Genomic DNA, 25,515 nt, shown 5'->3' on the forward strand with positions numbered 1-25,515 from the left:
ACAACATGCATGAAACTTGAAAACATTGTGCCAAGTGAAAAAAGGTCAGATTTAAAAGGCCACACATTGTATCAGCCTTCCAAATGTCCAGAACAGATACATTTATTGAGACTGAAAGTAGATTAGGAGTTGCTTCAGTGTGGGGGGGAGGAATTTCAGGAAGACTGTTATTAGATACAGGATTTTTTTCGGATTAATGAAAATGTCCTAAAACTTACTGTGGTAAAACTTTGAACACACTAAGGTTGTTATTAGATACAGGATTTTTTTTGGATAAATGAAAATGTCCTAAAACTTACTGTGATAAAACTTTGAACACATTAAGAACTACAGAAATGACTGACCCGGAATACATATGAATTATACCTCAATAAAATTATTTAAAAAGTTATTTTAAAAAGTGAAATAAAAGATAATAGAACTTTATACTTACTAGGGTAACAAACACAGAAATGTTAAGTGAATGGAATAAAAACTCTGAACTAAAGGAACCAGATCCTGCCATTAAAATATTACCTTCTAGAATCTGGCAATTTGATTCTGTTCTTTTCGTACATGGAGTAAAAGGAAAGAAAAATAGTGTTTTGTTATGTCTGGCACAATTTAAGAAAAGAATAAAAACAAAATTTTAGCTCTGTTTAATTTTCCTTTTGTGAAGAACTAAAATTATATGGACCCTTAAAAATAGGTTCTCAGGTGTTAATTTTTAAAACTGAGTAAAACTCCATATCATCACTATGTATATGTACAGATAAGCTTTGTCTTTACTCTTATATAATACAAGTCCTTTATCTATCTACTTCAGGATACCAGGCTTCCTACAACTTTATCTCAAAATCTCCACATAGCTTCCAAATTAAACAAAGTCTATTTTGTAGATACTCACCTAAATGTGTCAGAACATATTTTAAATCTTCATTTTAAGTAGCTAATGAGCTGGTAACTAATTTTATGTTTTTAATTAAAGTTTCTTCTCTCTCACTATGTAGATAAAAAGAAACCATGTCAGACTTCCTTAAGAAGCTCTTCAAAACCACCCCCCCAAATCCTAGATCATCCAAAACTCAAATACTAAGCAAAAAAATATAAGACTAATTTGCAATAAAGCTTAAAAAACTATACTTACGACTGGACTATTTATAATCAATAGGGTGAACTGGAAGGGTAGACTGTTAATCTATTAAGCTATCTGGGCTTGCAAAGGTAGGGGAAGCTGTCTTCCCCCAACTCTGATATCATGTGTCCTACTTCGTGTTCCAATAGATAAACAACAACTCATACAGTGGAGGGGACAGATATAGAGATATCTTAAATTTAGAGGACAAAATAAACACTTCTGGCCTCTTTCGTCATCTGCACACCTGACCATTGTATGAGTTGCTCTTCACTTACTAAGCGAAGTAGGATTCAAGATAATCAGTATGTAGAGCAGTCAAGCTCTTCTACCTTCCCAAGCCCAGATAGTTTAATAAATTATCTTACTTATTAATAGAAAGGTATCTAAACTGAAACAATGAATTTTGAAGTGGTTCCTGAAGTATGTTCCCAGAATTGTTGGTAAAGGCACAAAATCTTGACTTAGTTACCTTAAGTAATTGTTTTCCAATTGTTGGGCTCATCTTTTCATCCACCATAAGAATTACAATTCCTCTGTCATCCATTCCTCTCCTTCCAGCACGACCAGACATCTGAATATATTCACCAGAGGAAATCTGAAGGAATGTATTTAAAATTCAGAGTTTAGGAGAAAACCTTTTTAAAAAACACATCCTTAAAATTTTTCTTATTGTAAAATTCACAAGTAATGTATTCCAAGAAAGAAAACACGATTAAAAACAAGTAAAAGCACAATAATGCAAAACACTTGAGAATAATGTTACAAACCTAAATTTTATATACAAAATGACCTAAATTTAACAGTAAGCCAAGAACTGTTCTTTTATACTTTGAAATATACCACAGCTACCAGAAAACACTGACTAACTTAGTGGTATAAAAAATACCATTTAGATATTCTGGAAAACAGCAAAATCTAAGAATGCAAACAATGACCTAAACTTAACCAAACATCATTCTGACATAATTATGACCAACTTTCTTAATCTGTAAAGTGAGATGAATATAAATTAACACTTTAAAAAACTGCATAATTCTATTTTCTTGGTATGTGTACTTGGGAGTCTGGTATAGTCCATTTGTCACTAAAAACCACCCAGTAGGAGAAGAAAGTAAGCCTTCTATATATAGGTTTTTACAGGAGTACTGAACCACCTGAATACTGGGCAATGTTTTTCTGTAACTGTATGTGTATTTTTCTCCTGTGGAAAGGGTCTGGATTCTAAAATAAATTGTGACTCAAGAAGAGTTAAGAACCATACGGGACACGACACTGACACCTGAGGATGGTGGAGGTGGACCAGGCCCAGACACAGCAGAGCTACTAAGACAATGAAGAGCCTGCCAGCCACCCCAAATTGCAGACGAGGAACTACCAGCAGAGCTGGTCCTGTCAGCCTCAAGAGAAGGTACCCTTGTGTCCATGGTGGACTGTGAGACAAGCATGCAAGGTCCTTCCTAAGCCACTCAATGATGTCCAGTTGGATCTGGTCAAGAAGGTGAAACCTTCCAATGGCACTAAGAGTGATGTGTCTAGCACTCCTGAGGTGGACAGTGTTGATCTTCTCAAAGCTGGACTCCCAGCAGCCAGTCAATATGCATACCTTTGCCCTAGTGCCTCCACTACTGGCTACACACAACCTCCTTCAGGGTTGTGTGCAGGGCCAGGGTGGCTAAGTATAGGTCCAAGTTAAATCCATGTATGACTGCTAAGTATGACACCAAGGCCCTGATTCAGGGGCCAAGGCAGCTTCAGCCAAGTGGTACATGGAAAGCACTGGGCAATCTGGTAGCCATATGGCATCAAGATGATTGACACCAAGTACCAGAAGGGGCAGGAGATATGTGAATCTGATCTCCGTGTGGTGTGTCCAAATGTTATGCCAATATCATTCAGCTGGTGTACAATTTAAGACACAGGAGCATGTGTATATGGTGCTATATCTGGCCACTTGTGGACAGCTCTTCAAATGTTTCATCACCAAGTGTTCTTTCACTGATGCCACACTGGTGCTATAGATGGTGCTAGAAAGTATCCAGAATCTGTAAGCACTGGGCATCACATACCAATTCCCCAAGCCTGAGATTCTGCACTGCTTCTACCTGTGCACCGGCTTTAAGATCATCATCACTGACTTCAGCCTGGCCAGTACCCAGGAGAAGGGAAATAACTACCTGAGGAAGACGACCTGTGGCATGCCTATGCACACTGTCCCTGAGGTTCTGGTCCACAACCTTATACCAACTAAACGGACACGAGGGAACCAGATGTCATCACTTACATACTGCTCAGTGGCACCATGCCCTTTGAAGATGACAACTACACCCAGCTTTTCCAGCAGATTCTTATGGGCAAATACAGTTACCTGGGAAGGAGCCCTGCCACAACATTCAACTTGGCCAAGAACTTCACTGACCATCTGCTGACAGCTGACCCCAGAGCCCATAAGACTGCACTGCAGACCCTGAGGTACCTGTGGGTGGTTAGCATGGTAGCCTCAGCCTTTTCATCCATGAAGAATCTGTACCACTCCATCTTCCAGAACCTTTTCAAATGCCGCCAAACCTGTGTAGCCCAAAGGTTCCAAGTGCTCAGGACAGCCCAATAAGCTGTGCTATGTGTGGGACTATGAGCTGGGAGGGGGTGCGGGGTATAAGCTATGGGACTATGAGCTGTGGGAATAAGAGCTGCGAGGGCTCAACTTGCGCTACAAGCAGAAGTACAGTGGCTAAGCCCCCAGGCTGTGGTACAGACATGGTATGGTCCCAGCTAGGCCACTCAATGCTGTGCCATCTGGGCCTGAGAGACTTTCTGGAGACAGACTATATAGCAGTTGTACATAAAGAATGTCTGGCTCCAGTCCTTTCTTTCTGCCTTCAGCAGCCCCCATAATGACCAAGGGCCTGGGTCAGGTAAGAGAGAACTGAGATGGCCCAGGGTCTGTGACCCCTCTGAATTAGGAACAAGGCCTGACACTGATAACCCTTTTGGTGGGCAACTGTTCTAGTGTGGGCTAGGAGGAGAGATAGGACCTTGCCTCCAGTGTTTCCATTACACTTTAGTTCTTCCCCAGATCAAATGAGCCTGCAATTCTAGGTGGAGAATGTTCTATAGCCTCAGGATCTTTTGGGACATTTACTTCTGGAACTTGGTCCCCTTTCCTCCAGAGAGCTTTCCTCTCTGGCCCCCCACATTCCATGGCATCCTGATCCTCAAGATTATGCTCCAGTGCCTTGAATGTACCTGAAATCCCTAGCTCCACCCAAACAGCCTCTCCATCTCTTACCCCCATTTTCAGTACCCCCAGAAACCCATTCTAGTCCCAGGATGATATGGCTGTGGCATAGACCTTAGTCTTTCTGAACAGTGTGGCCATACTGCTTGCCTGAGGCTCCCACCCTATGAAAGTGTCCTTGCCCACCAGCCCACCACTCTCAGTGTCTTCTCTACAGAGCCCATAATTACCTCCTTTTCCTGTTTCATGCCCATTCCATTCCCTAGGAGCCTTCTTCCCCATTGTGCAATTTAAATTCCACATGAACTTTATGGAGACCCTGTATTTTGTTTTCATTTTTACTTTAGCAATCCCAGTATATACCAGAGTTCTGAATCTATTATTTTCACTTTGGTAATTATTTGCTAAATGGTATGATTGCTTCTGGATTAAGGATTTGCTTTTTCACCCCAGTTCACTGTTTGATGTTCTCAACTTTCTCTTTCCGTCTGCCTTGGAAAAGACATGTACAAACCTGTTACAACTTTTATATTTTAAACTTGATGGGCAAAATAGTGGCAACTACAGCCCCTGTAGTAGTGATGCATTAAATAACTTAAACTTTAAGAAATGCAAATTCTAAATATATTTAAAATGTTTTAAAACATTCATGAATCACTTACACACTAAATGCCCCCATCCCCAAACTCCTTCATCTAAAGAAATCTTTTTATGTTTGATGGTGGGAGGGTGACAGGATAGAAACTGAAGGGATCCTCAGTTTAACCTTGATGAACTAACTGTATTAGCTCAGGTACAAGTTCTTAAGTAGTCGGGACTAAAAACCTGGGATAAAATAATTAAGGTTAAAAAGTATCTGAATATATGAATTACTTTACTTACCCATCGGAAATCTTTCCCATCAAATTTGCGGGCATTTGTAAATAAAACCGTTCTAGCTGGCATGTTAATTCCCATAGCAAAAGTCTCTGTGGCAAATAAGGCCTAAATAAATGAATACAAGAGTTACATAATTAAACATATATTATAAGCTGAAAACCTACTTTTATAAATCAAGGGTAAACAAATTCATCAGTCATTTTTTAAATGTAGGGTTTTTAGATGCACTCCTAGCGCAGTGGGCAGCGTGTCAGTCTCATAAATTTAGGGGGGTTTGTTTGTTTGTTTTTAAGATAGGGTCTTGCACTCTGTTGCCCAGGTTAGAGTGCAGGTGGAATCCTGCCTCACCACAGCCTGGAATTCCTGGGCTCAAACAATCCTCCTGTCTCAGCCTCCTGATTATCTGAAACTACAGGCAAGTACCACCACAACCAGTTAATTTTTTTTTATTTTTTATAAAGGTATAGTGTCGCTATGTTGCCCAGGATGTTTAATTAGTTATGAATGAAAACCTACAAAAATAACAAATAACATTGCAGCCCCAGACATATTTCAGTATTTTACAAAATTATTAAATAATAGTTAATATCTCTATATCCCAGAAACATTTTAATTCAAAGAAAATCTACTTTCCTAAATTTCACGTAGTGGTAAATGAAGATAATACACACTGGAATTATATTCAATGGCCTAACAGGAGTCCTCAAACTGCGGCCTGTGGGCCACATGAGGCAGTGTGATTGTATTTGTTCCCATTTTGTTTTTTTACTTCAAAATATAAAGTATAAAATATAATATAATTATATAAAATATAATTCCTGTGCAGTGTGCACAGGAATTTGTTCATAGTTTTTTTTTTTTTTTCAACTACAGTCCAGCCCGCCAACGGTCTGAGGGACAGTAAACTGGCCCCCTGTTTAAAAGTTTGAGGATGCCTGCTTAGGATATTGGACAATTTTCTAAACATAGGCAATTTCCATGCTGCTTCACTAATGATGCAGGAGTTTCGGGAACCACATCATTATTAGGATCCCTTAGGGGAGATCAGAATCAGTTACTCTTTAAGGTTACTTCTAAGACTTCACCAAAAACACTAGCGGTTTAGACAGAAAGGATGTATGTGTTAAGTCACCAAAGTACTACATTTTTCATCAATAGGAAAGATTATAAGACTTTAGTTCATCATCTCAATAGTTAAACTCTATATATTAGAAAGAATGAAAACCCACATGGCAAAATTGCAGAAACAATATAGGTAGTGTAATGACTTTTTTGTTTAGAAAAGAAACTGTGTTTTTTCTATGTGTGCTAATGGGTACTTCTGGGAAGTAAAAGGGATGATCTTTTACTTTTTAACTTTAGATACAACGATTTTATTTGAATTTTACAACCAATAAGTATCACTCATTAAAAAAAAAATCCTTTAAAAGTAAGGTTCAGCAACATATTATAACACAACAGAGAATACTAACAGGGATTTACCAGAACCCAGGTACAAATACTGACCAGTTGCTGATCTAAATTACTTCAAACACATTCTTCAAGGTAAGTAAATTTCTCTTACTTATCTACTTAGTGCCAAGATTCTCAAGATAAATCTCTTCCGTGATTTTTAAAATTCTAATAATTTTTAAACATAAAATAATTTATGAGTCATATGTGGACTCATGATTAAATTTTGAGGTTTCTCACTTTTAACTTTCCATTTTTGGATATAAACATTAATGTCATTATGATTCTGAAACTGAATCAGACTCTTTTTGATTTAAATTAGAACATCCTAAAAACTTTCTTTCCTACGTCTATAACCAGCAACTCTCCTTATCTTCTCTGAACTAATCCTTTTAATCTGTATGTAGAAATAGGTCCATTTGTGAACATCACATCTAATAATTAAAAAGCATCTTTTTAAAAATTCTACCATATCCAATTGCATTATCATTTTTTACTTTAAGAAAGGAAACAATGTTTTACATACGATCCTAAACTTTACAAAGTATAACATCATATACAAAAATCAAGTTCATTATCTAAGTCATTCCATACAAAACCGATTTTTAAAAATTACACAAAACTGCCTATAAACAATGTTCTCCATAATTTTCAAACTGTTCATATGACACAATTCTGGGGCATAAAAAATAAAAATAAAAACTATACCTTTATTAATCCTTCAGAAAAGAGAATTTCTATAGTTTCTTTCAAAATAGGAAGTAAACCACCATGATGAATACCAATTCCCCGCTTCAAAAGAGGAAGTACATGTTCAACCTGTGATTTTAGAATAACATGCAATTTACATAGATATGAGGGAAGGAATTTTTAAATTTAAATTAATCAAATTAAGAAGAATGGGTGATTAGAGAAAGGTTGCTCTGTGTTTGAGGAAATTGTTAGTAAAACCTTTTCAGAATAAAAGCAAAACCTGAACCTATATTCCCAATAGATTATTAATGTCAAAATGTAATTCAGACCTAGCCCTCTTTAAGATGAAAAGGTATTTACAAATGCTTTGCTGCCTTAAATTTTCCACTATCACCTCATCATGAAATAACTATAAAACATACTTAACATGAGTATGTGCTCCATTTAAAAACACATCAATTACTGAACAGTTCATTCTTATTAACATTTATCAAATACCATTGATACCTACCATTAGAAATGTGCATGTATAAATAGATGGCCTAGCACTTAGATAATAATAATTTAGCTGAAAGAATAACAAAATAAAGCTTATAAATTAAATACCCTTTTAAATGCTAAGAAACATGCTACCACAGTTTCATGGTATTAATAAATCTCTAAGAAATCAAAGCATTCACATTCGTTTGTAAAGTATCAACTCCCAGTTTTTCTTTTCATGTAACCTTTCATGTATTGGGTTGGTCTAAAGCAGTAGTTCTCAGCTTTGGATGCACAGCAGAATCATCCGGGAGCTTTGGAAAAGATTCTAATGGCAAGGATATGCGTCACTCTGATTAAATTAGCATCTTTAGAGATGGCACCCAAACAATGGCATATTTTAGAATTTTCAGACAATTTCAACACTCAAAGAAATATACACTGGATTAAAGCAGAGTAGATGTTAAATGGCTCACTAAACATAATTTTCATTAGATGTGTAGCCTTATGAATTAAAAAAATGTAATGACTTAAAACTAGTATTTAAAATGTTGTAATATTAGGAACACTAGCAGTCGTTTCCAGATCATGCTAGCTTTCAGAGGAAGTTCTTTAAAGAAGCAAATCTTCCTCCTGTTGCCTTTTCAGAATTTTAAAATAAAAATCTAGATATTATTTCAGTCCATGCAACATTCATGTTGTAATCTGCAAATAGTACAAAACCAAGAAATGCAAATCTATGTATTAATACCCACACTTTACCAACTGATATTAAAAACTTACTTGAGGGAGTTTTTTATCTTCATCAGACAAGCAGTCAATTGCATTACTGAATACTTCTTCAACCATCTTCTTTTCTTCATCTAGGATGGAAAATTCAAGAGTATAAAAATATCAAAATGAGTGAAGTGATACCAAACTTCACATTACAAGTAGTAAGACACTAGAAAGAATAAAGAGAGTCATATTAGCAAGAAAAGAACAAGGGATCCCATCTCAGGGCAAGGGACTTGAAGACAAACTTCTCTGAAGAAGACAGGCGCACAGCCTACAGACACAAGAAAAAATGATCATCCTTAATCATCAGAGAAATGCAAATCAAAACTACTTTGAGTATCATCTAACTCCAGTAAGATTAGCCCACATCACAAAATCCCAAAATCAGAGATGTTGGCATGGATGTGGAGAAAAGGGAACATTTCTACATTGTGGTGGGAATGCAAACTAATACGTTCCTTTTGGAAAGATGTTTGGAGAACACTCAGAAATCTAAAAATAGACCTGCCATTCGATCCTACAATTCCTCTACTAGGTATATATCCAGAAGACCAAAAATCACATTATAACAAAGATATATGTACCAGAATGTTTACTGCAGCCCAATTCATAATCGCGAAGTCATGTAAGAAGCCCAAGTGCCCATTAACCCATGAATGGATCAATAAATTGTGGTATATGTACACCATGGAATATTATGCAGCCTTAAAGAAAGATGGAGACTTTACCTCTTACATGTTTACACAGATAGAGGTGAAACATATTCTTCTTAGCAAAATATCTCAAGAATGGAAGAAAAAGTATCCAATGTACTCAGTCCTACTATGAAACCAATTTATAGCTTTCTTATGAAAGCTATAACCCAAATATAGCCCAAAAAGAAGGGGAGGGGGAGGGGGGAAGATGGGTGGAGGGAGAGTAATTGGTGGGACCATACCTATGGTGCATCTTATAAGAGTACGTGTGAAATAGACTAGGTGTAGAATATAAATGTCTTAACACAATAACTAAGAAAATGCCGTGAAGGCTATGCTAACCAGTTTGATGAAAATAGTTCAAATTGTATATGAAACCAGCACATTGCACCCCATGATTGCATTAATGTACACAGCTATGATTTAATAAATAAATAAAAACAAAATAGGTGGTAGACTGAAAAAAAAAATATGGGAATCACATTTTTTCACTCTTTTGTTTTATGATGAGAAACTTGTACCCAACATATAATAAGTATTCAATAAATATTTGTTAAATGAAAAAAAAAAAAAAAAAAAGAATAAAGAGAGTCAGGATGACCAAAAGGGAAAGGTGATAAAAATTACCACATTAATAAAATTCACTACCTTCCAAAACATATCTAGCAGACTTAATCCACAAAGGAAAAGTACTATCTTATAAATGGCAACAATAACCACACATACTGCTTTACATTTAATTCTAATGGTTACAGTACAGAGGAGCTATTATAACCAACCTTTTACTACTAGGGAAAGCAAAGTTAGTGTAAATAATCAGCACTGCTATTAACTGTTAGAGAAACAATTCCAAAGCCTATGTTCCTAACTATTGCACTGCCTTCTTGTAAAGTGTCTATCATGTAACCTGCAACTTTAAGCATATTCAGCATTGGTGGTTAAGAGAAAACATCTATAAAGCTGAACAATTAACTCAAAAAACATAAAATATTATTTGCTTTAGGAGGCTATGTGGGTTATTTGTCATTTGTTACTTTTACCCATGAAAAAGTTAAGAATCATCTTTAAAATGCATTAGCAAACGATACCTTCCTTGATAAAGACATATAATTTTGAATGATTCATGATACTATTTACTTCTCATTGTACAGGATGACATATGTAAAAGACAAAGCCAAACAACAACTGGGTTTGTATTCAGCACTGCACTTCTTGGCCAACAATATGGTATAAATATGTCTCCTAAAGACCAGGTGCTGGCAACTTAATCCCAATGCAACAGTAAAAGGTGATCAGGTCATAAGGGCACAGCCTTCATGGATTAATGGATTAACACTTCTTATCATAGGATAGGGGTAGTTCCTTTAGGAGAAGGTTCCTTATAAAAGGATGAGTTCAGCCCCCTTACCCTTCCTTCCCTCCTCTCATGCATATGCTCTTGCCCTTCTGCCTTTGGCTGTAGGATGACATAGCAACAAGGCCCTCATGAGATGTGGGTACCTCAAACTTGGACCTCCCATCCTCCAAAACTGTAAGAAATAAATATCAGCCCTTTATAAACTATCCACCCTCAGGTATACTGTTATAGCAGCACAAAAGGGACAGCCAGGCTGTGCTACTATCTAACTGTGTGACTTTAAGTGAATCGCATTTACAGTTAATGTAATTTATTAATTGGTAGAAGTTACATTACATTATTTGAGAATTACAGCACAGTTAAGCAAAACGGAGGTCTTCTTGGCTTAGAATTCAGTGACAATGAAGCACAGTACTTTCTAATCCAACCATGATACTTATCGTAACTAAAGAGTTTATGATCCTAAAGTATAAGAAGGCACAATTCTAATGTTTCTAAGTGGGGTTCTTTGAATTTAATACAGGGCAATGTACTCCTATCTAATAAAGGAGAGAAAAGAGGAAAAGAAAGAAATTATAAGGGCATCTTAAAGCTTTTACGAATGTGCTAAGTACCTATTGTTAAATATAAGGTAAACTGCATATCTTAGTAATACACAAAAGATAAATATATTAACAAAATATGTCTGATATTCATTTTCACATAACATTTGAAACTATACTGAAATTATATAGTACCTGTGTTGAAATCTAATTTGGTCATCTGAAGTGCATAGGCTTCACAATCCTTTTTACTAAAACTGAAAATAATTACAGGTTGGAAATTTCTTTCCATAATCATCTTCACAATTTTGAACACATTTGATGGTCCTGCAAAAAGAGTAGGCAAATTATCCCAAATTAACTAAAAAAAAAAAAAAACCACAGATATAAATGTAAATGCTAAAACTATGAAATGTTTAGAAAATATATAACCAGTGTATGGTGCCCCATGATAACATTAATGTACACAGCTATGATTTAATAAAAAAAAAGAAAGAAAATATATAAATATCCATAATCTGGAGTTAGACAAAGCATTCTTGAGTATGACTGCAAAAGCACAAGAGCAGAAAAAAATAGATGAAGTAGACTCTACCAAAATGAAAAACTTTTTTGTGTTTTAATGGATACCATCAGTAAAGTGAAAAGAATGGGAGAAAATATTTGCAAATCATCTATCTGATAAGGGTCTATAATCCAAAATGTCTAAAGAACTTACAACTCAACACCAAAAGACAAAAATTCCAACATTAAAACAAAGAATTTGAATAGACATTTTCCCAAAGTTACACAAATGGCCAACGAGAACATAAAGGGGCCGGGCGTGGTAGCTCACGTCTATAACACTAGCACTCTGGGAGACTAAGGCGGGTGGATTGCCTGAGCTCAGGAGCTCAAGACCAGCCTGAGCAAGAGCAAAACCTTGTCTCTAAAAATAGCCAGGAGTTGCAGCAGGTGTCTGTAGTCCCAGCTACTTGGGAGGGACTACAGCTCTCCCAGCTCTCTTGCTGAGGCAAGAGAATTGCTTAAGCCCAAGAGTTTGCAGTTGCTGTGAGCTGTGATGCCATAGCACTGGCACATCACTGAGGACAACAAAGTGAGACTCCGTCTCAGAAAAAAAAAAAAAAAAAAATTTTTTTCTTCAGAGTAATTTGAATATACAATTTACATGTAAAATTCTCTCAAAACAAAGTTCTAAATTACCTTTTGTTCCTCCCTTCCGCCCCTTCTGGTCTCCTTTTGCCAAATCACCTGCATCTCGAAGCACTTGCATTGCAGTATTAAAATTATCCTCTCTGAAGTCACCCTGGAATCACAGATTTTTTTCTGTGTAACTTCACTAATACTTAATTCAAACAACTTTCATGAACAAAGCTTCCTCAAATAATAACAATTTAATGTGATGATAACAACAGAAGTCAATAAAATAATTTTTCAAATGATTGGTGGTAAAAGGTAATAAAAGAGATAAAGAAGTAATAAAAACTGGAAAACAGCAAAACATTAAGATATCTGAACATGTCCAGAGCCCCAATATTCTCCGGGCATTTTTAAATACTGAGAAAGGAGGAAAATGTAGTTTATGTACTACATTTTAAAGAAAAAGTCTGAAGAAAAAACATCAATTATGAACTGTGAAACTACTTGAGATCAAAAGAAAAAAAGGTCTCTGCCACTATTCTCTATTTCAAAATTAAGGAAAAGCAAGGTATTAACAATGAAGTATGACATTACAAATGTAAGAATGACAATTACTCCCTTACATTTTCATCCACCACAAGGTGCAGGCCATCTCCTCCTGCTGGAAAAATGTAGTGTTGCAATGGAGTGGGCCGATAATCTGTGTAAATTACATGACAAGGCTATAAAAAGAAAGAAAGAATTTAACATATAGAATTTTATTTCTTCAAAATAGTATATTTGACCTACCTAAAAGACCTTACGGAAATAAAATTATAAATCCAACATTTCAAAAACATACTTTAAAAACTAGGCAAGAGAAATATATGGAGAAATTAGGTCTATCAAATTATACTACCATTTTCTGAATTTTCCAATTCCTTAAACAGAGCCAAACACACAATCTGAGCTTTAATTACTCATCACCTAGCCCTGGGATGCTGTAATGACAGAAGAGAGCTCTGTTTCTATGGAACAGTGTGGTGATACAAAGGCTCACTGAGATAAAATGAGATTTTTCTGTCCCACATACACTTTTGAAAACCTTAGCTCCTCCAGAAGATCCACTGGGTTTCTACTCTACAGTAACGGGGGGAATGTTACAAAAGCACATCTAGAGAGCTTATAAACAGATAAGAATAAATTCATGAGGATACTAGTATAAATAGAGAGGGGGAAAAAAGGCAAGAATAAATGCAACCTATGTAAGCATGGATTTGTTATAAAGATCTACATAGACACTAAAACCAGACTAGAATGGAATTAATTAAGTTTGACTGTTTACATGAGAAAAATCAAGATTGCTCAAGCAATCTCCAGCTTTTCCTGGTATCAAGGCATTAGAGGAAATTTTCTATTGTGTACTTGAGTATCACTGAGTAAATGTAATATTTTCTAAACCAGGCAGGATCAAGTTGGAAACGTTTGAAAATCAGAGCTTCCAAATCTACTCATGAAGATTTAGATACACTGGGTTTGAGATGAGGCTCAGGACCTGGTAGTTCATGGAGGCTGAAGCAGGTGGATTGCCTGAGCTCACAGATACGAAACCAGCCTGAGCCAGAGAGAGACCCCCATCTCTAAAAAAAAAAAAAAAAAAAAACAGCCAGGCATTGTGAGGGCGCCTGGAGCCCTACTTGGGAGGCTGAGGCAAGAGGATCACTTGAACTTAAGAATTTGACCCTACAGCACTCTACCGAGGGTGACCAAGTAAGACTCTGTTTCAAAAAAAACAGAAATCAACATTTCTAAAAAGCTTGTCAACTGATTTTGATAAGCTACCTGATTTGAGAACTAGTTTCACATTAAAATAGCTTCTTTATTCTGGATAACATTATGCAAAAAATATAGGGAGAGTATAGTAAGGCCAATCTTTTTTTTTTTGAGACAGAGCCTCAAGCTGTCACCCTGGGTAGAGTGGTGTGATATCACAGCTCACGGCAACCTCCAAATCCTGGGCTCAAGCGATTCTCCTGCCTCTGCCTCCTCAGTAGCTGAGATTACAGGCACCTGCCACAATGCCCGGCTACTTTTTTGGTTGCAGCCGTCATTGTTGTTTGGCAGGCCCAGGCTGGATTCGAACCAGCCAGCTCAGGTGTGTGTGGCTAGCACCTTAGCCACTTGAGCCACAGGCACTGAGCCAGTAAGGCCAATCTTTAACATTTTGAATACTAATGTCTTAAGAAAAGAGGGGGAAAAGTACCTGTTTATGTAAATGACAAATCCATTCAGCAAACTGTCGGGCATTTGGGATAGTAGCCGAAAGGAAGACATAGTGGACATTATCAGGAAGCAAAATAATGGTTTCTTCCCATACTACACCACGCTCTGAAAAAAATAAATATACAATGTCACTTTGCTACTGTATCTAAAATTATATTCTCTGAAGCTTTATAATTAGAAATATACACCACTTTACCCAAGAATATGTTTATCCACAAAACCTTAGCTCTCACCACAAATCTGTCCAGTAGAAAGTTAGACCAAACCACTATAAACACAATGTACTCAGACACAGACTGCAAAGAGCGGTTTCAGACTGAATCCTTTCAAACAGCATAACAAGAGCCCCAAAGACAAGACAGAAGAACAGTCTTTCTACTTCACTTTGGGAAGCAGTAGTTAGCCTTGCAGAAAGTTGTAACAAATTTCAAAGATAATATTACTATTCCATATGGCATCTTTCATCCAAATTACCCTCATGATCCTCTGGAGATGAAAAATAATTTTGTTGAGTCAGTTTTTATTAAAATGGAAAAAAAACTGGAAAAATCAGTTTGATAGTTCTCCCTCGAAAATAAATCAATATAGGATTCATGATTTTAGAACCCAAACAACTTTGTTCAGAGCTTAATTTCACAAATTTAGAAAGAGTAAAATATTCAAAGGGCGGTGCCTGTGGCTCAGTGAGTAGGGCACCAGCCCCATACCCCAAGGGTGGCGGGTTCAAACCCAGCCCCAGCCGAACTGCAACAAAAAAACATAGCCGGGCTTTGTGGCAGGCGCCTGTAGTCCCAGCTACTCAGGAGGCTGAGACAAGAGATTCGCCTAAGCCCAGGAGTTGTAGGTTGCTGTGAGCTGTGTGACACCACAGCACTCTACCGAGGGCAACAAAGTGAAACTCTGTCTCTTAAAAAAAAAAATAATAATAAAATATTCAAAGGGTAACGGTTTCTTAAATTGCATTACTTTTACCAAAAATACAAGTTAACTCAGTGCATTCGTTAAAATAGAAACTAAATTCTACTTGGAGTGTGTACATATTAAACATTAAACTTCTCAATGTGTCTGATAATATTAGTCCTCTCAGCACCTCCAAAAATCCAAGTACACTTACTTTTCCATTATATTATTATAATGGCCTCAGTAAAGGGTATTTATAATCTTTTCTTTTTGTTCATTTTTATTTCATAATCCTCACATTTTTACTATAAATACACATTTACAGTTTTTTTAATAAAGAGACAGGTACAATCATAGCTAACCACAACCTTGAACTCCTGGGCTCAAGCAATCCATCTGCCTTAGCATTCCAGGGGCTAGGACTATTGGCACATGCCATCAAGCCTGGCTGACTTTCAATTTTTTTTTATTTTTTATAGAGATGGGGGTCTCACAGTTACCCCAAGCTGGTCTTAAACTCTTGGTCTCAAGCAATCTTCCTGCCTTGGTTACCAAAATGCAAGGATCAAAGGCATGTTTAATATGTACACACTCCAAGTAGAATTTAGTTTCTATTTTAACGAATGCACTGAGTTAACTTGTATTTTTGGTAAAAGTAATACAATTTAAGAAACCGTTACCCTTTGAATATTTTAGCCATATTTTATAGTTTGTTTTTTTTTTTTTTTTTGGCCGGGGCTGGGTTTGAACCTGCCACCTCCGGCATATGGGACCGGCGCCCTACCCGCTGAGCCACAGGCGCCGCCCTATAGTTTGTTTTTTTAAAGAATAAACTAACTTAATAAAAATCAAGAAAGTTAACTTTGCAACCCAGAAGTTTTTAAAATTCTTTAACATTAGCTACATCAGGCCGAGTGCCATGGCTCATGCCTGTAATCCTAGCATTCTGGGAGGCCAAGGCGGGTGGATTGCCTAAGCTCACAAGTTCAAGACCAGCCTGAGCCAGAGTGAGAACTCATCTCTAAAAATAGCTAAACATTGTAGTGGGCATCTATAGTCCCAGCTACTCAGGAGGCTGAGTGAGGCAAGAGAATAAGCCCAATTGAGGTTGAAAGAACCACAAGAAATCGAGGTTGCTGTGAGCTGTGATGCCATGGGACTCTACCACGAGCAACAAAGTAAAGACTCTGCCTCAAAAAAATAAATGAATGAATAAATAAAAATAAAAAATAAAATTAGCTACATTAGTAACTTCTCTATTAAAAGCAAGCCAGTTTTTAATTCTACTTGCTGTATGTGAATTTATATTTTCTCATCCAGCAAATTTTACTATTCAAACGATTGTTCTTGGGTGGCACCTCTGGCTCAGTGGATAGGGCACGGGCCCCATATACCGAGGGTGGCAGGTTCAAACCGAGCCCTGGCCAAACTGCAACAAAAAAATAGCCGGGCGTTGTGGCAGGTACCTGTAGTCTCAGCTACTCAGGAGGCTGAGGCAAAAGAATCGCCTAAGCCCAGGAGTTGGAGGTTTCTGTGAGCTGTGTGACACCATGGCACTTTACCAAGGGCGATAAAGTGAGACTCTGTCTCTACAAATAATAATAATAATAATAATAATAAAGGGTTGTTCTTGAATGAAATCCTAATGGGAAAAGTATATTATGTTGTCCTCAATTTAAAGAGCAATAGTTTATTACAACTCTAGCCACATGAAAACTGAAAATTTAATAAATTCTCACTCAAAATTCCTAATGTCATGCTTAAGGCACAGCACAAATCTCAACACTGCAGAATATACCTGAATCTCTCATATAATGGATTTCATCAAATATGACCCAAGCCACTTCTCGCATAACTTCCGAACCTCTGTACAGCATACTTCTCAAAATCTAAAGAAAAAGATTTATTTAGCAGGATTTTAACATAACAACTAATTAGTTAAAACTATTTCCTCTAATAAAGAATTTTGGATACTCTTTATTAAATAGTAATTTTAAATTACTTTTGGGGGTTACAGATCTTAAGAATATTTCATAAATCAAATAATCTTTCTTTTCTCACAAAATCAAAGTAAATGACTTCTAAACAGTTACTAATCAGATACAATCCATGTAGAGAATTATCACCTCTGTTCTCCATATATCTGGAATATGAAATGACTTCCTTATACACACAGCACCTTTCTAAGATCCACACTTTGTAAAATATGAGAGCAACTTAAATTATCCTATATATAAAACATTGGATCCCATACTCTGTCTAATTTCTTCTGCCTTTAGTGAGTTTTTCCTAACAATATTTATCTTAATTTTCAGAGTTAAAATCTTTGACAGTTGAAAAGAAGTTTTAAGAACAGAAAATAAACTTACACAGAGCACCCAAATGAAAAGTGAGCTAAGAAGCTAAGGAGCTATGTATACTCACTACTGTACCATACTTTTTTTGTAAAACACAAATATATAATTAAAGTATGTACAAAAATAGTCAAGATAGCTAGTCATGTCAAAAACTTAAGATGTTAAGTTCACATATATGCAAAAATTAATAGTGATGATAAAGGGAAGCTAAACATAATACTGCATTCTTTAAAAACTTAAATTACTTACCTACTTGCATCAATACTCAAATGTAGAAGAAATAAATCACATGAAACAGAGTCACTAATTACATGAAACTATGTATTCAAAAACTGACAGCTATGTACATAAAACCAATGAAATATTTTCATGTCATTGACAGTAATAAGCCTTTAAAAATAACTAAAGAACAAAGTATCTGTTACAAGACAAATATCAGAAATACTGGTAATTTATAAATAAACATAGTGTTACTAAAACATTCAAAAATAATTTTATTCATTTCATGTAAGTCTACTTAGAAAACAAAGTATTATATTTTATCTAAATAATCAAAAAACATTACATGTTCTAAGTGAATGGACAGATTAATGAAACTAAAAAGGAAAAGTCAGGTGGGCTCTATATAAATTACCTCTGTGGTCATAACAAGACAAGATGCTGTAGGATTAATAGTAACATCTCCTGTCATCAGACCAACATCTTGAAATTCTTCATACATTTCACGGTATTTTTGGTTACTCAGAGCTTTAATTGGGCTGGTAAATATTACACGCTGTTTTTCCCTTAAGGCCAATGCAATGGCATACCTAAAAATGTGAAAATAAATAAGAATAAAGTAATTACACAACCATAAAATTATTTTTGTTGTTACTTAAGTAGCAACTAAATTTGTTTTAGAAATAATCTACGGAGGTTGGGGGTCACCACACATGAGGAACTATATTAAAGGGTTGCGGCATTAGAAAGGTTGAGAACCACTGGAATAAATTAACATTTTAACTTTGGTCAGAGTTAACACAATTAAATCACAAACTAAACAGATTACCAATGGTTACTCTATTTCCTGCGAGTAAAACACTGACAGCTACAGAAGGCCCTCCAAAAACTTAAAACCTCTGCTTGTCAGTTTATACATATACAGAAGACAAACAATTACGAAAATATTTATAGTCCCTGCAAAATGAAGTGCTTTCCCCCTAAGTTTCAAAATTAACTTAATCCATATGTATTCTTTTCCTGATAATAGTTAAAATCAGTTCTATGAAAACTATAGTACATTCTCATCATGGAAAAGTTCTTCCATAGCTATTAACAGGATGTAATGACAGTAATTTTGTGTTTAAAGAAAGTTCAGGTTAAATGCTTAAACACAGATGATAAAATAAAGATTAAGCTTAAAACTGTGGTAGACATGGATTATGATGCAACCTTAAAGAAAGATGGAGACTTCACCTCTTTCATGTTTACATGGATGGAGCTGGAACATATTCTTCTTAGCAAAGTACTTCAAGAATGGAAGAAAAAGTATCCAATGTACTCAGCCCTACTATGAAACTAATTTATAGCTTTCATATGAAAGCTATAACCCAATTATAACCTAAGAATATGGGAAAGGGAGAGAGGGAAGGGAGGGGAGAGGAGAGGATGGGAGGGAGGGTGATTGGTGGGACCACACCTACGGTGCACCTTACAAAGGTACGTGTGAAACTTACTAAATGTAGAATATAAATGTCTTAACACAATAACTAAGAAAATGCCAGGAAGGCTATGTTAACTGGTGTGATGAAAATATGTCAAATGGTCTATAAAACCAGTGCATGGTGGCCCATGATTACATTAATGTACGCAGCAATGATTTAATAAAAAAAAAAAAAAAAAGAAAAAAAAACTGTGGTAGATCCTCCTTGTTTAAAATACAGTTCCTGCTCATAACAATTTTATTGTCTATTTGGGGGAAATTAAAAATAATGTTCACCCCAACCATCTCCAAAATAGTGAAATGAGCAATTAAAAAATTAAAAGTTGTCCAAATATGATCAAATATGAATTGTAAGACATACATATGAAATAAAGAAGAATACAGAGGTGCTACAATGTAACATCTAAAATGTCTATTATTTAACAAAAATTGCAAGATACAAAAACAACAGGAAAGTATGATCCATACTTAGGGAAAAAAAGTAGTCACATAAAATTGATTCTAAGTGATCACAGATGAAGAATTAACAGACACAGACTCTAAAGAAGCTATTAGGAAGACAGCCAAAAAAGGGAAAAAAACAGCTATGATATATGTTCCAAGAATTAAAAGGAAATAGACCAACGATTCTACAAATAGACATCTCAACAAAGAAACTGAAACTATTAACAACCTAACCAAATGAAAAAACTCTACAGATTAAAATTACAATAAGAAAAAGGAAAAATTCACTAGAGGGGCTCATGAGCATGTCTTAAATAGAAGAATATTATCAGTAACCATAAAAATAAATCAAGAGAAATTATCTAATCTAAAGATAGAAAGAAAATAGAAGAAAAATAATACACACTCAGAGATCTGCAGGACAACTTCAAGTGTCCCAATGAAAATTTCAAACGTTAGAGGCAGAAAAAAAGTTTGAAGAAAAAAAAAAATAGCTGGGTGTGGTGGTTCACGCCAGTAATCCTAGCACTTGGGAGGCCCAGGTGGGTGGATCGCTTGAGCTTTCGAGACCAGCCTGAGCCAGAGTGAGACCTTATCTCTAAAAATAGCCGGGCATTGTGGCAGATGCCTGTAGTCACAGCTACTTGGGAGGCTGAGGCAAGAGAATCACTTAAGCCCAGCAGTTTTCGGTTTCTGTGAGCTATGACACCACAGCACTCTACCGAGGGTGACAATGCAAGACTCTGCCTCAAATAAATAAATAAATAAATAAATAAAACACTCTGTAAATGTTTTAAAAACAACCTACAAACCCCAAAAGCTCAATGAACATGGGAGGGAAAAAACTGAAAAACAACCATACCTAGAAATATGATAAACTGCTGAGTGACAAAGAAAAAGTCAGATATCACTACTCTAGCTCAGGCAACAGAGTGAGATCTTATCTCAAAAAAAATGAACAAGAACAAAAAATTGTATACTAATAAAGAATTCTTTTTTTTTTTTGAAACATTTTCACTATGTTGCCCTCGGTAGAGCACCGTAGTGTTACAGCTCACAGGGCTTAAGTGATCTCTTGCCTCAGCGTCCCAAGTAGCTGGGACTACAGGCTCCCACAATGCCTGGCTACTTTTTGGCTGTAGTTGTCCCTGCTGTTTGGCAGGCCTGGGCTGGGCTCGAACCTACCACCTCCGGTGTATGTGGCTGGCACCCTAGCCACTTGAGCTACAGGCTCCGAACCCTAATAAAGATTTCTTACAATGCAATAAAATTAACAACCCAATTTAAAATATGACTAAAAGACTGAAATAATTCACCAAAGATACACAAATACACACATGTAATGGTGCTCAACCTAAGTCAGAGAAATGTAAATTTCTACATCACTACATACCCACTAAAATTAGTATAATCAAAAAAGACAATACCAAGAGCTTACAAGGATACAGAGAAACTGGGACCCTCATACATTACTGGTAGAAATATAAAACAACACAGTCACTTTGAAAAAGAGTTCATCAGTTGCCTAAAGAACTAAATACATATTTGCCTTAAGATCCAGCACTTCCATTCCTAGTTATCTACCCAAAATAAATAACAACAGATGTCTCATCAAAAGCTTGCACATGAATGTTCGTATCAGTATTACAACAGCCAGTAACATGATAAGGGTTCACCCAGAGCTCATGGTAGGAGGGGTAGATTTTAATGCAAACACTCACAAGAGAATTAGATGTCTTCTAAAACTGGTGAGGGGTACACAGTTATACCAATTTACTAAAACTCATTCGACTAGGTATTTAAAATGGGTGAATGTAATGGTAAATAAATAATACAATAAAGCTATTCACATGGAATAAAATTACCAGCAGGGCCAAGAAAACTACTCAATTACATAAATAAACTGGTACCAACATGTTAGTCCTAGTACCAGGTTTATAAGTAAAATGTTACATCCTGCTATAGCTATCAGCTAAAGTAGTTTACTTGAAGTTCTTTCATTCCTAGGAAAAATATTCTTCTGAGATTCATGAAGCATTCCCTGTGTAAATATACAAACCTGTATCTTATCAGATTTATTTTGCTTTGATCTGAAATTCATATAACAAAATCAATCATTTCAATGTATATAATTTAGTACATTCATAATGTTGTGCATCCACTACATTAATCTAATTCTAAAATTTTATTCCCCCCCTCAAAACCCTATACCATTAAGCAGTACCCATTACTCCCCTCCTCCAACTAGCCCTTGGCATCCACCAATCTTTTCGCCTCTATGGATTTACCTATTCTAGTTATTTCACATAAATGGAACTTTATAAAGTAACTTTTTGTGTCTAGTTTCTTTCACTAAGCATAATGTTTTTGAGGTTCATCCCTGTTGCAGTGTGTACTTGTGTCGATGCTCTTGTTTCTTTTAATGGCTGAGTAATATTCCATTATATGGATATACCACACCTTATCCAGTCACCTAGTGATGGACATTTGGATTGTTGCTCTCTTTTGACTATTGTGAATAGTATTGCTATGAACATTTGTGTATAATTATTTGTTAAGTATTTGTTTTTGATTCTTTCAAGTATATATCTAAAACTAGAATTACTAGGTCCACACTATAATTCTATGTTTAACGTTTTGAAGAAGTGTCAGACTGTCTTCCACGTCAACCCTCACCAGATTTCCAAGTGACTATGACCCTGGTGAATTTCTTGAAATTTTCTTTATGGTTTCCTAGGCAGAGTTTGAGAGCAGGTTTCAATATACACAGTAGAACCTCCATAGTTGACCACCTCCTTAAGTTGACTTTATTTTCATAGACTAGACATGTACATATCAGTATAGCCTAATTCCACTTCTGACCACCTCTGAATATAAACCAGTTTGTTACAGTCCCTGGGTTGGTCAAGTTACAGAGGTTTAACTTCCTCTACTGGAAGTCTCTCTCTTGTAGAAAAAATGAAAGAAGGTTAAGACAATGGTCAGAATTCAAACAACTGTACACGTTAACTTTAAATGCTTAATGCAAAATGTACTACTACTAAATTTGTTTTTCTGAGATAAAAAAACTGAACTAAGAGTAATCAAAACTCTTCATCTACGCCTGTTCCTCAGGAAGAAACTAGCTTTTGACTTTGGCAACTTCTGAAACGGAGTGGAGCACTACGAAATTAAGTCTTACTCCCATGAGTCCTTACCAACTTTGGTGGTAAAGGACAATAATGTGTTTAAGGATAAAAAATAGACTATTCTGTAACTATAACTGGCTGATACCATCGAGATGACACTGTAAGATCCAAACTTCATTCCCCTGACTGTGCAAGGAGAAAAACTGGGACTTGCATAACTAAACCAAGGTATACATTGACCAAATACTCCCTGATCAGAATGAAAAACTATTCAGCACCCAACAAGGTAGAATTGATAATGTTTTGGCATGCAATACAAAGTACCAGGTAGGCAAAGGAGCAAGAAAATATAATCTATAATGAGAAGGGAAAATATCAATAAAAACACAACTAAAAATGAGACAGATGACAAAATTAAGAACTATTAATACAGTGACCAGATAAGCCTAAAGAAACTGTATGCGTATATATAGGCATGCAAAAATATTCAGCAGCAATCAAGGTAAAATTCGCAATTTTTTGGTATGTATAAAAAAGTATCAAGTGTGGCCCAACTAAAGATGTAGGGGGGAAAAAAGAAATAAGTATGCAAAGAAGCACAAAATACACTGAAAAGAAAAAAGAAAAACAAAAACAGATTTAATAAAAACCAACTTGTCCATAAACCAGACAGATGAGAATCAGTAAGCAATAATTTTTTTTTTTTTTTTATGCGATGGGATCTTCTCTGCTACCCAAGGTTAAAATGCAGTGGCCCCATCATAGCTTGCTATATACTCAAACTTCTGAGCTCAAGTGATTCTTTCCCTTCCCTTCAGACACCCAAGTAGCTAGGTGCACCACACGTGGCTAATTTTTTTTTTTTTTTTTTAAGAGATAGTCTTCCTATATTGCCTAGGCTGGTTTTAAACTTCTGGCCTGAAGCAATTCTACTGCCCATACCTCTCGAAGTGCTGAGATCACAGGTGCAAACTACCACACCTGGTCTAAAGTAAAGATATTAAAAGTTACTATAACTGTATTCTATACGCTTAAGAAGGTTGAGGAAAGATTTAATAGAATGTTAAGGAGAAAGATGTGAAAACATTAAAAGATCCAATCCATTTAAAACTGAAAAATCTGAGTGTCTAAAATAAAAAACACAATGGATAGTATTAAAAGCAGATTAGATACTGCACAAAAAAAAGATGAAAAAAGTTGAAGTCACAGCAATAGAACCTATCTGAAATTACATAGAGAATAAACACAAAGATAAAAACAGAACATCAGTAGGCTGTGGGACAACTTAAAAGAGGCATATTATAAATATATTTGAAGGAATAAGAGGAAGGGGGATATTTGAAGTACAGATTGGCTGAAATTTCCACAAATCTGATGAAAGCTACAATAAATCCGCTGGTTTAAGAAACCTAACAAACTCAAGCACAAGAAACACGAAAGAAACTGTGTTAAAGTCACAATCATTAAACTGCTTAAAGTCAATGACAAAATGTAAAGCAGCCGAACATCCAAATAAAGCAGTATCCCAAGAGCAGGAAAATAGTTGATTCACGATAAAGTCAATCCACCAAAACAGACCAGGAAATAACACAGATGAAAAAAGCAGTCACATGAAGACTAACAGCTTTTACAACTATATGTCAGATGTTTAAAAAGCTAAAGGAAAAGCTAAGAGACAGGGAAGTTATTAAAAATAAATAAATTTAAGGCAAAGAAAATACAGTATCTGAGATTAATGCAATGAAAACTTAGGATCAGCGCAGCGCCCGTAGCATAGTGGTTACGGCACCAGCCACATACACAGTGGCTGGTGGGTTCAAACCCAGCCCAGGCCAGCTAAACAACAATGACAACCATAACAAGAAATAGCTGGGCCTTGTGGCGGGGCTGTAGTCCCAGCTACTTGGGAAGGGCGACATAGTGAAACTCTGTCTCAAAAAAAAAAAAAAAAAAAAGAAAAGAAAAGAAAAGACGAAAGAAAGAAAATTTAGGATCATGAAACCTAGAGTCTCATTAAAAACTCAATGAAATTAAGATTAGAGAATTCATACACAAAAATAAATTTTAAAACATAGCATTAGAAATGACACAAAAAAGAAACAAACAAAAATTAACATAGCATTAGTGAGTTGTGAGACAGCTTTATGTTACTTAATATAAACAAACTGCTTAAAACCAATAGTAAAGATAAAATCTTAAAAGCATCAAGATCAAAAAAGACATATTATGTACAAAGGAACAAAGTAGTAAGGATCATAGTGAATGTCTTATTATAGACTATGTAAGTCAAAAGCAGTCTTAAATGAAAAAAAATTAGAATTTTATATCAAGGGACAACATGAGGGCTGTCCAGAA

General features: G+C 35.8%; 1 protein-coding gene across 3 annotated transcripts in view; it reads right to left on the reverse strand.

The window, feature by feature from the left end:
• Positions 1-25,515, reverse strand: part of MTREX (Mtr4 exosome RNA helicase) — an 87,737-nt gene that overhangs the window by 48,250 nt on the left and 13,972 nt on the right. For 2 of the 3 annotated variants that reach the window (XM_053590531.1, XM_053590521.1), the window contains exons 6-15: positions 18,521-18,695; positions 17,328-17,418; positions 14,610-14,734; positions 12,991-13,089; positions 12,431-12,533; positions 11,423-11,554; positions 8,640-8,719; positions 7,392-7,502; positions 5,235-5,336; positions 1,587-1,712 (exon numbers count right to left, since the gene is read on the reverse strand). In XM_053590531.1, the coding sequence (XP_053446506.1) occupies positions 1,587-1,712; positions 5,235-5,336; positions 7,392-7,502; positions 8,640-8,719; positions 11,423-11,554; positions 12,431-12,533; positions 12,991-13,089; positions 14,610-14,734; positions 17,328-17,418; positions 18,521-18,695 (1,144 nt within the window). The remainder of the gene's footprint in view (positions 1-1,586; positions 1,713-5,234; positions 5,337-7,391; positions 7,503-8,639; positions 8,720-11,422; positions 11,555-12,430; positions 12,534-12,990; positions 13,090-14,609; positions 14,735-17,327; positions 17,419-18,520; positions 18,696-25,515) is intronic. The other variant, XM_053590540.1, reaches the window with a different exon arrangement.

Source organism: Nycticebus coucang, chromosome 1 (assembly GCF_027406575.1).
Source record: "Nycticebus coucang isolate mNycCou1 chromosome 1, mNycCou1.pri, whole genome shotgun sequence".
Taxonomy (NCBI): domain Eukaryota; kingdom Metazoa; phylum Chordata; class Mammalia; order Primates; family Lorisidae; genus Nycticebus; species Nycticebus coucang.